This window comes from Oryctolagus cuniculus, chromosome 17, assembly GCF_964237555.1.
Source record: "Oryctolagus cuniculus chromosome 17, mOryCun1.1, whole genome shotgun sequence".
Taxonomy (NCBI): Eukaryota; Metazoa; Chordata; class Mammalia; order Lagomorpha; family Leporidae; genus Oryctolagus; species Oryctolagus cuniculus.
Window position 1 is genome coordinate 36,586,226 of NC_091448.1, and position 13,148 is coordinate 36,599,373.

A 13,148-nucleotide genomic window follows, 5' to 3' on the forward strand; every position below is an offset into this window, starting at 1 on the left:
ATTTTGAAATTTTATATCTAACAAATAATTTGCATCTAAAGATGCGAGGCTGGGGGAAATCTTGAAACTCAATGCTCATTAACAAGAGTCATGACTAAACATTTCAAAGAAGATATAAGAATTTCAAATGTATATTACTGGAAAAAATCTAATCTTCACAAATGGAAAGGCTATAACTACTAAAGACTTCAATAATGAAAAAGAAATGATATTCTAAGAGAGGGTAAGTATGAAAGGAATTTTGCAAATGACAGACAGTGATCTCCAAGGTCTAAGAAGTCAATAACAGAGAGGATGGGAGAAACTAACACTGAGATACAATCTGAAAGATGAATGCCATGGGGCCAGCATTGTGGCATATGGGGTAAAGCTGCCACCTGTGATGCCAGGCTCCTGCAAGGGCACCTGTTCAAGTTCTGGCTGCTTCATTTCCCATGCAGCTCCCTGATAATGCACTTGAGAAAGCACTGGAAGATGGCTCAAGTTCTTGGGCCTCTGCACCCATGTGGGAGACCAGGAAGAAGCTCCTGGATCCTGGCTTCAGATCAGCCCAGCTACAGCAGTTGTAGCCATTTGGGGAGTGAACAAATGGATGGAAGACCTCGCTCTCTGCCTCTGTCTCTGCCTCTAACTCTGCCTTTCAAATAAATAAATCTTAAAAAAAAAAAAACTTTTCTATAATAAATAAATGAATAAATAAATATTTATAAAAAAGTAAAGGGAAAGTTTAAGATTCCTTTCCATATTCATAAGGACAAAAGTAAATAGTCTGTTAATGTTTTCATCATCTTCTCTTGCTACAACATTTAGCACACCAGAGAAAATGCATTTTATTCTATACCACCAAAATTTTTTCTAGAATGCCTGCATCCTGTTTTTTTTTTTTTAAGATTTATTTATTTTAAAAGTCAGAATTAAGAGAGAGAAATCTTCTATCTGCTAGTTTATTCCCCAAATGGCCACAAAAGCAAGGGCTGGGTCAGGTTGAAGTCACAAGCCTGGAACTCCATCTGGGTCTCCAACAAGGGTGGCAGGGGCCCAGGAACTTGGCCATCTTCTGCTGCTTTCCCAGGCATATTAGCATGGACTTGGATCAAAGCTGAGCTGCCAGGACTGGAACTGCAGCTAATATGGGATTCAGGCATCGTGATTAACCCACTGTGTCACAGTGCCAGCCCCAAGGCTTATATCTTTCAAAGGGTCTGAGATTTCTCTTCTTTATTTACAAAGACTCATACAGAACTTTTCCTATGTACACTAGGTACTAGTCTAAGCAATCATAAGGAAATCATCCAAAACATGAAATTATAACAAAATCTCAATATTTGACATCCAGCTATAATAGAGTAAGAGGGAACATATTTCACCTCCTTTGAGGAAAACCTAAACAGGTAAAAATGAGGGAAAAAGCAGCTTCTAGACATTGATCACTGAATTAAGGGAAACAACTGATATGAATCCCATGAATACCCCAACTTACTGTCCTTCCATTTAAGGACAGTGAATGCTGCTTTTACCCAACAACAGCACAGAGGAATACTCAAATACATCACAGATATGAAAAGGCCCAAAAGCCAACAATACTTCCTATCCAGTCCTTTATGAAGATCCCTGCTAGAGACCAAGAGCTACCATCAGCACACTTAACAAAGAGTAAGACAGGAAAAAGATCAAATTACTGCCAAGTAATTTAACAAAATCCAAAAATATTTAAAGGAATATAAAATATCAGCCCTGAACTGAGCAACATAAAATTCACAAGGTTTGGCACACAAAAAGTATGTCAAGGTACACAACAGAGAAAAAACAATCATTGAGATAAGATTATATGAAATCACTAAAATTTCTATGATAAACACTTTCCATTTATTCAAGGTAAAGGGAGGTGTACTCGTATTAAGATAGTTATCAGGAGCTGAGATTTCTCTTCTGTGGTGTAGTAGGCTAAGCCTCCACCTGCAGCGCCAGCATCTCATATGGGTGCTGGTTCATGTCCCAGCTGCCCCTTCTCATCCAGCTCTCTGCTTAAGGCCCAAGAAAGAAGTGGAGGATGACCCAAGAAAGAAGTGGAGGATGGCCCAAGTCGTTGGGCCCCTGCACCCACATGGGAGACCCAGAGGAAGCTCCTGGTTACTGACTCTGGACTAGCCCAGGTCCAGCCACTGCGGTCATTTGAGGAGCGAACCCGCGGATAGAAGACTTCTCTATCTCTCCTCTCTGTCTATAACTCTGCCTCTCAAATAAATGAATAAAATCTTGGAAGGAAGGAAGGAAGAAAGGAAGGAAGGCAGGCAGGGAGGGAAGGAGGCAGGGAAGGAGGCAGGGAGGGAAGCAGGGAGGGAGGCAGGGATCAAGAAATCTCCTAGGGCCAGCGCTGTGGGGTAGCAAGTAAAACCATCCCCTGAGGTGCAGGCAGCCCATATGGGTGCCAGTTCAAGTCCTAGCTGCTCCACTTCCAATCCAGCTTCCTGCTAATGACCCTGGGAAAGCAGTGGAAGATGGGCCAAGTGCTTGGGCCCCTGCATCCATGTGGGAAACCCAGCTGAAGCTCCTGGCTCCTGCACAGCTGATGGACCTGTTTGGGGAGCACACCAGCAAATGGAAGACCTCTCTCTCTGTAACTCTGTCTTCAAATAAATAAATTTATCTTTTTATAAAAAGAATAGTATCTATAAGCCATATTGAATCTGTTAAAAACTAAAATTTTTTAAAAATAAATTTTAAAAAAGGAAGATAAGGCATAGACTGGGACTAAATACACGCAAAAGTCACATCTGATAAAGGAAAATTCACATTATCCAAAAACAGATACAAAACTCTAAAAAATGAGCAATAAGAAAACAACTTGAGGGCCTGCACTGGGGCACAGTGGGCTAAGCCACTGCCTGTAATGCCAGCATCCCATATGGGCACTGGTTTAAGTCTTAAATGCGCCACTTCTGATCCAGCTCCCTGCTGGTGGGCCTGGGAAAAGCAGCAGAAGACCTTGGGTACCTGCCACGCATATGGAAGACTGGGAAAAGGTTCCTGTCTCCAGAAATGGGCCTGGCCTAGCCCTGGCTATTGTAGCCATTTGCAGAGTGAAACAGTGGATGGAAGATTCTCTCTCTGTGTCTCTCCTTCTCTGTAATTCTTTCAAATACATAAATAAATATGTCAAAAAAAAAAAAAAAGAAAAAGAAAAGAAAACAACTCAAGGGGTAGGCATTGTGGTAGAGAGGGCTGAGTCAATACTTGGAGGGCCTGGGATGGAGTCCTGCCTCCACTTCCAAGCCAGCTTCCTGCTAATGCACCCAGTAGGCAGCAAATGAAGGTCCAAATGATAAGGCCCCTGCCAACCACATGAAAGAACTAGATGGAGTTCCTAATTCCTGGCTTAGGCCAAGCCCAACACTGGTTGTTGAGGGCTTTTGAGGAGTGAACCACCAGATGAAGATTTCTCTCTCCCTCTCTCTCTTCCTATCTCCTTCCTTTTCAAATTTATTAGTTACTTAAAGGAAAACAACCCGAGAAGAAGACAGACAAAAGACCTAAATGGTCATCCATACATGGAAAGATTTAAATAGGGCTAATAAGCATATAAAAAGATGTTCCAAGACTTATGTCATTATGAAATCTCAAATTAAAAACAAGATATCATTGAACAGCTATTAGAACAGCCAAATTCTAGAAAACTGAAAACATAAACTGACAAGAATGTGGAACGACAGAATTCTCCTTCATTGGTAGTGGAAATGCAAAAATGGCAAAGCCACCACAAAAGAGTTTGGCAGCTGCTTATAAAATTAAACGTATTTTCACCCTACAATGCTAAAATCACTATCCCTGGTATTTACTCAAATGAATGGAAGGCTTAGGTCCTCTTCTGCAATTGCCAAAATTTGCATGCAAACCCGTTGACCTTCTGCAGGAAAATGGATAAACAACCTGTGGTACATTCAAAAATGAAGTATTATTCAGCACAAAAAAATAAAAATGAGCAACCAACCAAACCATGAGAAGACATAAAAGAAAGTTAAATGCATAGTACTCAGTGAAAATAGTGGATCTGAAAGACTGTATGAGTCCAGTAACGTAACATTCCACAGAAGATAAAACCATGGAGATAGTAAAATATTAGTACTATGTTTCTAAAATGTCAGCAAGAATTTATTTATTTATTCATTATTTTTAAAGAAGGCAGACAGAAATCTCCCATCAGCAACAGCTGGAACTGGCCTAGCCTGAAACCAAGAACCAGGAAAATCACCAGAAGTGGAATCCAAGTACTTAAGTCATTGCCTGCTATCTCCCAGTGCATACATTGGCAAAGGTGGAATGGAGACTGCAGCTGAGACCTGAACCCAAACTTTCTGATATGGGATGAGGATGTCCCAGGTGGCGTCTAAGCCAGTGTGCCAAACACCTGCTCAAAGTAATTCAGAAATTTAAAACAGGGTAAAAAATAGGCTTCTCATATCAGAGGACCAGGTTTGAGTCCTGGATACTCCATTTCTAGTCCAGCTTTCCACTAGTGTGGACGGTAGGAAGAAGCAGGTAATAGATTAAGTGCTTTGGTCCATGCCACACACATGGAAGACCCACACTTAGTTCCTGATTCTGCTTTCAACCTGACACAAACCTAGCTGTTTGAGGCATCTGGGGAATAAGCCAGATATTGGAATCTCTCTCCCTCTCTCCCTCAAATGAAAAAATAAACATTTTAAAACAATTAGGATTTTTAAAAACGAGCACCTCTAAGGCAACATTCTCCCCTATAGTGTCCTCTGATCAAAAACATTAAAGAAATCGAAGATGAACAAAATATGTTCCAATGTTATATTTTACCTAAATCACAGGCTCAGTAAAATTCTGTAAAAACCTAAAATATCAGAAGCAGTTAGCCTTTGATGATAAAGATGAGGTGTTATGAAAGAGATACACAAGCAAACTGAGAAGTAATTAGAGCAGAAAACATTAGGGAAGCCCTAAATCTCATAGTTTAGCCATTTAAAATGTCAATAAGCCTGTTTCCTCTTCTTTGCAATATACTGGTGATGAGCGTTAGCAAATGTCAGTTGGCCTACTTTTCGGGTTTGCTAGTGTTTCGGGTGAATAGACTGGATACATGTGTGTGCACATGTGTGTGTGTGTGTGTTTTATAGGATTTACTAGTTTAACCATAGTCATTAAAATTTTACATCAAAATAAATTACAGCAAATGTTTCTGGAGAAGGTCATCATAAATTCTGACTTTATATAGCATAAGAAATCAAATAGTTTTTTAATATGAAATATACCACACTTAGGTTTCTTAGGAGGATAAAATAAATGGATGAAGCTTATGGAAAATACTAAAATTTAACACTAAAAAGGGAACTTTGAATAATAAGCAAACAAGAAAGTTCAAATCACAAAACATTCTCAACTTGCTCTGCTCATGCTTGTCTCACGAGAAATAACTTTAACTATTATATCGATTAAAAACCAGCAATAATTAGTTTTTGTTGGCATGAATGGCTGTTTACAAAATTACAAGCATCGGAAGACTTGCCATTGATACTTCAAATTCAGAATGCTTAGATCTTATAAAAGATTTTAATATTCTGAGATATGAAACTGTGATATGAAACTTACATAGAACTAAAAATATGACCTTTCAAGCAATAATACTGAAATAATCTGAAAAAAAAAAAAAAAAAAAAAACTAGTTGCTGTCCAGTGTTTTGAGAATGACAGCCAGAAATGTGACCCTAGATGCTTCAGGAAAGTGTATCTCCAGTAAGCCCTTCTGTCATGAAAATAACATTTATTTATAAGACTTTTTTCTAGTGGCGTAGTGGGTAAAGCCACCACCTGCGATGCCAGAATCCCATATGGGCTCCAGTTTGTATACTGGCTGCTCCACTTCTGATCTAGCTTCCTGCAAATGGCCTGGGAAAGCAGCGTAGGATGGCTCAAGTGTTTGGGCCCCTGCCACTTATCTGGGAGACCTATATGAAGCTCCTAACTCCAGGCTTCAGCCTGGGTCAGCCCTAGCTGTTGCAGCCACCTAGGGAATGAACCAGTAGGTGGAAGAGCTCTCTCTCTCTCTCCCCTCTCTCTCTCTCTGTTTCTCCCTCTCCCTCTGTAACTGTGACTTTCAAATAAATAAGTATATCTTAAAACAACAACAAAAAAAGGAATTTGTTCTAAAACGTTCTTAGGTAAAAATAAATCAGATGCTCAGGACACAAAATACCAAATGATAAACACAATATTAAATCTGCAGTTCTAAGAAAGCAATCCAAAAGAATTATTTCTCAATGAGCAGTAAGAAAATAGCACATGAACAAGACTAATGAAATTCCTATTGTCCTACACTTTTCTCAGACATCATATTGAAAATATTCAAAAAGAAAACCAAACTCATTAAGAAAATAATCAGAGGCAGAGTTTCAGCCTAGCAGTTAACACTCAGGCTTCCCATACTGAAGTGCCTCAGACTGAAACTCAGCTCCGGCTGGCACCACAGCTCACTAGGCTAATCCTCCACCTTGCGGCGCCGGCACACCGGGTTCTAGTCCCGGTCGGGGCGCCGAATTCTGTCCCGGTTGCCCCTCTTCCAGGCCAGCTCTCTGCTGTGGCCAGGGAGTGCAGTGGAGGATGGCCCAAGTGCTTGGGCCCTGCACCCCATGGGAGACCAGGAGGAAGTACCTGGCTCCTGGCTACGGATCAGCGCAGCGCGCCGGCCGCAACAGCCTTTGTGGGTGAACCAACGGAAAAAGGAAGACCTTTCTCTCTGTCTGTCTCTCTCACTGTCTACTCTGCCTATCAAAAAAAAAAGAAAAAGAAAAAGAAAGAAAGAAAGAAACTCAGCTCCAACTCCCAATACCAGCAGCAGTTGAAGACTCAAGTAGTTGGTTCTCTGCCACCCTTGTGGGAGTCCTCCTGGACTGAGTTCCAACTCACAGCTTGAACTGGACCAAACCCAGCTGTTGTAGGCATTTGTAGGCATTTGAGAATGAATCAGCAAATGGGTACACTTTATTTCCATTCCTTTCCTTTCTTTTGTTTTTGGTTTCTTCTCTCTCTCCCTTTCAAATAAAATAATTTTAATATATATAAGTAAATAAATAAATGGTCCTTAGTTTTCATTTTTGGTTAAAGGATAAATTTTCCACAGCAAAAATTTCATAAAGGAAGCTCACTTTTCTTCCAATTCATAACTTTCAATAGATTCTTCCATGAAGCAACATTCAACAAATTCTTACTAAATGCTTGTAATAAGCACTCTGTAAAGCACTAAAGATATGAAAACACTACTAATCTGACAAGCAAGAGTCAAGTCTCATGGGAGCACATAAGACAATAGTAGGTAAACAGCAGGAAGGGTTAGAAGGACATGTCTCTCTGTTTCTTCTGATAGACATGTATGTATATATATATATATATATATATACACACATACAAATATAAAGGCCTGAAATGAAGACCACGGATCATTTGAGAAAATGGAAGAAATTCAGTCTAAAAACAAAGGAATGATGTTGGGGCAACCAGTAGAGCAGAAAAGAAAAGAATAGCAGCCAGCGCCGCGGCTCAATAGGCTAATCCTCCACCTGCGGCGCCAGCACACCAGGTTCTAGCCCCGGTCAGGGCACCGGATTCTGTCCCGGTTGCCCCTCTTCCAGGCCAGCTCTCTGCTGTGACCCAGGAGTGCAGTGGAGGATGGCCCAAGTGCTTGGGCCCTGCACCCCATGGGAGACCAGGAGAAACACCTGGCTCCTGCCTTCGGATCAGCGCAGCGCGCCGGCCGCGGTGGCCATTGGAGAGTGAACCAAAGGCAAAGGAAGACCTTCCTCTCTGTCTCTCTCTCTCACTGTCCCTCTCTCTCACTGTCCACTCTGCCTGTCAAAAAAAAAAAAAAGGCAGAAGATGATGCTGGGAAAATACAGTGAAGGGATCAGCTTACTAAAGACCAGATTAGCCCTGTATGCAACAGCTCTGCTAAATTCACTTTTTTTTTTTTTTTTTTTTTTTTTTTTTTTTTTTTTTTTGACAGGCAGAGTGGACAGTGAGAGAGAGAGACAGAGAGAAAGGTCTTCCTTTGCCGTTGGTTCACCCTCCAATGGCCGCCGCGGCCGGCGCACCGCGCTGATCCGATGGCAGGAGCCAGGAGCCAGGTGCTTTTCCTGGTCTCCCATGGGGTGCAGGGCCCAAGCACCTGGGCCATCCTCCACTGCACTCCCTGGCCACAGCAGAGGGCTGGCCTGGAAGAGGGGCAACCGGGACAGAATCCGGCGCCCCGACCGGGACTAGAACCCGGTGTGCCGGCGCCGCTAGGCGGAGGATTAGCCTAGTGAGCCGCGGCGCCGGCCGCTAAATTCACTTATTAATTTTCTTTTTTTTGACAGGCAGAGTGGACAGTGAGAGAGAGAGAGAGAGAAAGATCTTCCTTTTCCGTTGGTTCACCCCCCAATGGCCGCTGCGGCTGGTGCTCTGCAGCCGGCACACCACGCTGATCCGAAGCCAGGAGCCAGGTGCTTCTCCTGGTCTCCCATGCGGGTGCAGGGCCCAAGCACTTGGGCCATCTTCCACTGCACTCCCAGGCCACAGCAGAGAGCTGGCCTGGAAGAGGAGCAACCGGGACAGAATTCGGCACCCCAACCGGGACTAGAACCCAGTGTGCCGGCACCGCAGGTGGAGGATTAGACTATTGAGCTACGGCGCCGGCCTCACTAATTTTAAGAGTCTTCAAATCAGGGCTGCCAATGTGAAGTAGTGGGTTAAGCTGCTGTCTGCAGTGCTGGCATGCCATTTAGACCCAGTTCTAGTCCCAGTTACTCCACTTGCAATTCATCTCCAGCTCCTAGCTCCTGACTTCAGATTGGCCCAGCTCTGGCCATTTTGGGGAGTGAACCAGCAGATGAAAGACCTCTCCCTTTGTCTCTACCTCTCTCTGTAACTCTTCCTTTCATATAAATAAATAAATCTTAAAAAAAAGGAGCCTGCAAATTTCATTGCATTTTATAAAGGCATAGACTATCAAAGAAAAAACAAAAATTTACACCTTTCTTTCTAATCTTTACACCTTTTGTTTACTTCTCTTGCCTTATTGTAAAGGCTAGGAACCACAATAAATAAAAGTGGTGATAAAGGCCAAATGGAAGGATGAGTGGGCAGGACAGAGTTAGCTACAGAGCTGAGATCTGCATGTGCAAGGAAAGATCGCCTAATGGCTGCCTTCTTACCTTTGCTCTGCCATTTAATTTGATCCAATTTAATCACAAACTCCCAAAAATTGCTCTGAACAGAATGGTTCTACGTTTTAGTAAACATCATTCTCAATAATTCAGAGAATATATAAAATTAACTGCTGTCAGAAGTCTTATAAGTAAGATTTTCCACTTAAGGATAATACCCCCTTTTTTAAAAGATTTTTAAAGTATCAAAACAAAATTATTATGATTTTTTTTTTAGTGCACATGCAAAAAACATTCAGATGAATATAGGAAAGTTAACGAAAACATTCAACCTTTAGAAAGCTCCAAGTCTTGGGGTCAACACTGTGGAGTAGTATGTTAAGCCTCCATCTGCAGTGCCAGCATCCTATATGGACGCCAATTCGAGTCCCAGTTGCTTCACTTCCAAGCCAGCTCCCTGCTAACAGCCTAGGAAGGGAGTGGAAGATGGCCCAAGCATTTGGCCCCTGCACCCATGAGGGAGACCTGGAGGAAACTCCTGGCTCTTGGCTTCAGATCAGCCCAGCTCCAGCCATTGAGGCCATCTGGAAAGTCAATCAATGGATGGAAGACCTCCCTCTCTGTCTCTCTCTCTCTCTGTAACTCTGACTCTCAAATCAATAGATAAATCTTAAAAAAAAAAAAAAAAAAAAAAAGAAAGAAAGAAAGAAAGCTCCAAGTCTTAAAGATCCAGGTGTTATTTAGCCTTCAAAATAGCAGATATAAACAGATATTTGAATTTTACTAAACATACAATATATATTTAACATTAAAAGATATTTGCTATTAGAACAGAATGGCAAGGGGAAAAGTCTGAAATGTCACTGTGACACAGCTCGGGATGCAGACAGCAGAGATAACAGTGAAAGCTAAACTCTGGGAGCCACTAGGTACAACTGAGAAGCAGGGCAAAGGCATGAGAACAGGAGAGACTTAAGGAATCCCCACAGAAGAAAGCTAAGCCAGAAACCTAACAAAGGCAGCACAGTCAGCAAAGAAGGGATCTGGGAAGAATGATGCCACGAAAACCCAGAGAAGAGGGCTTCAAGAAAGAGACAGCAAAAGCAGAGGCTAAACTGAGATCAAAGGGGATGAAGATAAATCAAAACCACAGCAGAAAGTGAATAGCCATATTGAATTGGTTAAGATTACCTATTTCCATCTCAACTGACAGAACTAAGAGTTTATCTTGGTAGGGAGAGGGGAGGAAGGGGAATGGACACTTAGAGGAAAACAGACTTCAGTTATCATTCTTCTTGTCTGTAGTCCAAGACCAACAAAAGAGAAACGTTCTGAATGATTTGTTTTTTCTTAAGGGCTACACTCACCACACTGTGGGGCAGGCAAAATTCTTGCTGCTCGAACTGGGCCGTGCCTGACAGAGAAGAGCTCCTGTGCTTCTCCACTGATCTGTGTGACAGAAGACAGAAGAAAGTCAGCAAATGAAAATGTAGGTCAAAACAAAGAAATATGAAAGAAGACCTTCTAGATTATATCATAATTTTTCAAATATACATACATAACATACATACACTCATTTATGGCTAGTCATTCATGTAAAGTACATTTATATCTTACATTATCACATGTACTCTCAGAAAGTTATGAGAATACCTACTTGATATGAACAGAGATGTCTGCTCTGGAAGTCTATCATTATTCTTCAACTGCTAGAAATTTGCACAGTTCTTAAAAGACTGCCTTGTATTTAAGAGTAAAGCAATTATTCCAAAGAGCAGAACTTAAATACTGTAGCAACTTTGTCCTGTTACCCATGGCAGTTATGGTTCTGCAACTATCGATTAACCTTGAATAAATCATTTAACTTCTATAAACCTACATTCTTTTGCAATTATAAAATGAGAAGACAAAACTGCTAGAAAGAACCGTAGTACACTTTTATAATTTCAGTATTCTTGGAACAAAACAGTTATATGTTAGCATCTTTAAATGTGATTATTAGAGAAATCATCACTATAAATATAAATATATATATATAAATATAAATTGCCCATCCACTTTAGTGGGTTTTCCATTAATGCAAAGGGTATGCTAATACATGGAAGTGTGAAAACTACTTTGCAACTGCTGCTTGAAGTACTAAGCAAATTAAATTAGAATTAGACATGAATGGCTTCTAGGCTTACTCCAAGTGGTCGGACATTTCTGAGTACACTTTCATAATTGTCAAGCGTTTGATGATATGTAACAGAGAAATTAGGTAGCATTATAAAACCAGTTCTAAATAACCAAGAACTTAAAACAGACAAATGCAGTCAACACAAAAATTCAAAAGGAAACTTTGTGATGGTTATTTTCTTATTAGATCTGACAGTTTAAAATATCAAAAATAGACACATTATGAAATAAAAGGCTTATAAATGTTCCAATATAAAGCCATACATCCTTAGAACTGCCTTCTGGGGAAACTTTTTTTTTTTAGATTTCCAGCTGATTTACCTAGATTTTAAAACTTTAAATTAAGAATGTTTGTTATGAATATTCACTTCGCTTATAACTGCAACAAAGTTACTGTCCGTAGCAGCCCATTCTCTTGAAGCACTTGAGATGCACGTGATGTAAGCACTGCTGGGACTAACCGTGCAACAACAGCACCACCTACCACCGATGACACACAAACCCTATAAACTCCGTAAAGCAAACTACAGGAACTCAGCAGCTCTACAAATTCCTTTGGGAGTTTTACTTTTCAAAATGAAAGCCAGAGGCATAATCTACCACAGCACAGAAGTCCACTTTTAACTATTAAAGAACAGAATTTACAATTCAGAAGAGCTTTAGAAGATTCAACTACCCACTCAGAGCAATAATCATGCATTTTCTAAAATCTACAATCTCTTTCATCTTAAGCATACATATGATAAAAGGTATAACCCTACTGTAAATTAAGTATGTCAAGATACATCATTGTCTACTTCTAGCTACTTCACTTTAAATATAAAGATTTAATGCCAGGTCATTTACTTGAAAATTAATTATTTGTTGGACAACACGTAAATAATGGTCTTATATAATACAAAGTACATTTCTACTAGTATAAAATGAAAAATGATTTATGAAATAATACAGTATAACTACATTGAAATTATAATTCAGAGTAATGAAAAACATTTATCACTTATAAAGTTTACACCTACAACAAATTACAGTATCCTAACACAAAATCTACTGCTCTCTGCTATTACTTCCATATGCCATTTAGCATTTGGTTCTTTCAAATAAAAGCTTAATGTTAAAAAAAAAAAGTACAATACTTAACTGAGCTTCTGCACTCAATCATACTGAACAATAAAGAATTTAACAAAGCTATCTTGGCATACCCAAAAGATGATAAAAGTTTATCACTGTATTTAACACAAAAGAGCTTTTATGAAATATTTCAAAATTGAACATACTAGGTTTTTCAGCAAAAAAGCTTTCAAAACAAATCTAAATACCCTATTCTATGCTTCTATTCTAAATCCTTTCTTACATGCATGTCAATAAGAAAAACAATTAGGACTGATTCTAAGATGCATGCTATGGTTCATCACATGTAAATTAAGGTGCTAGAACCTTTGTTTACCTATAACACATTTGAAGACAGAAGAAGCAACACTGTCAAATTTATAGGTATTGTGAATATATTGAAATCACAACTGTATAAAATATTAAAATAAGGACCATAATTCTAATCTATCCTGTGTATGTCACAAATGTCGGACTTTGCAAAGGAGATAACTGTCCAAAGAGGACATGCTAATTCTGAATTAGAATTCCATTTCAGAAGAGGCCTAGTGCTAACAAAGTGTACAGAGAAAGGATATGTATGTATATTTTAAAGGGCCACACAGACGGTAGACATATCCTCACAGACTGCGTTTCAGATGCCAAGTAGAACTGCCTCTAATCATTTCACACGATGTATGCTCAGGTAATTTTGCT

The 13,148-nt window shown here is 40.1% G+C and overlaps 1 protein-coding gene across 14 annotated transcripts in view; it reads right to left on the minus strand.

The window, feature by feature from the left end:
- Positions 1 to 13,148, minus strand: part of BCAS3 (BCAS3 microtubule associated cell migration factor) — a 607,306-nt gene that overhangs the window by 526,521 nt on the left and 67,637 nt on the right. For all 14 annotated transcript variants that reach the window (XM_070061000.1, XM_070061002.1, XM_051824721.2 and 11 more), the window contains one exon: positions 10,532 to 10,613. In XM_070061000.1, the coding sequence (XP_069917101.1) occupies positions 10,532 to 10,613 (82 nt within the window). The remainder of the gene's footprint in view (positions 1 to 10,531; positions 10,614 to 13,148) is intronic.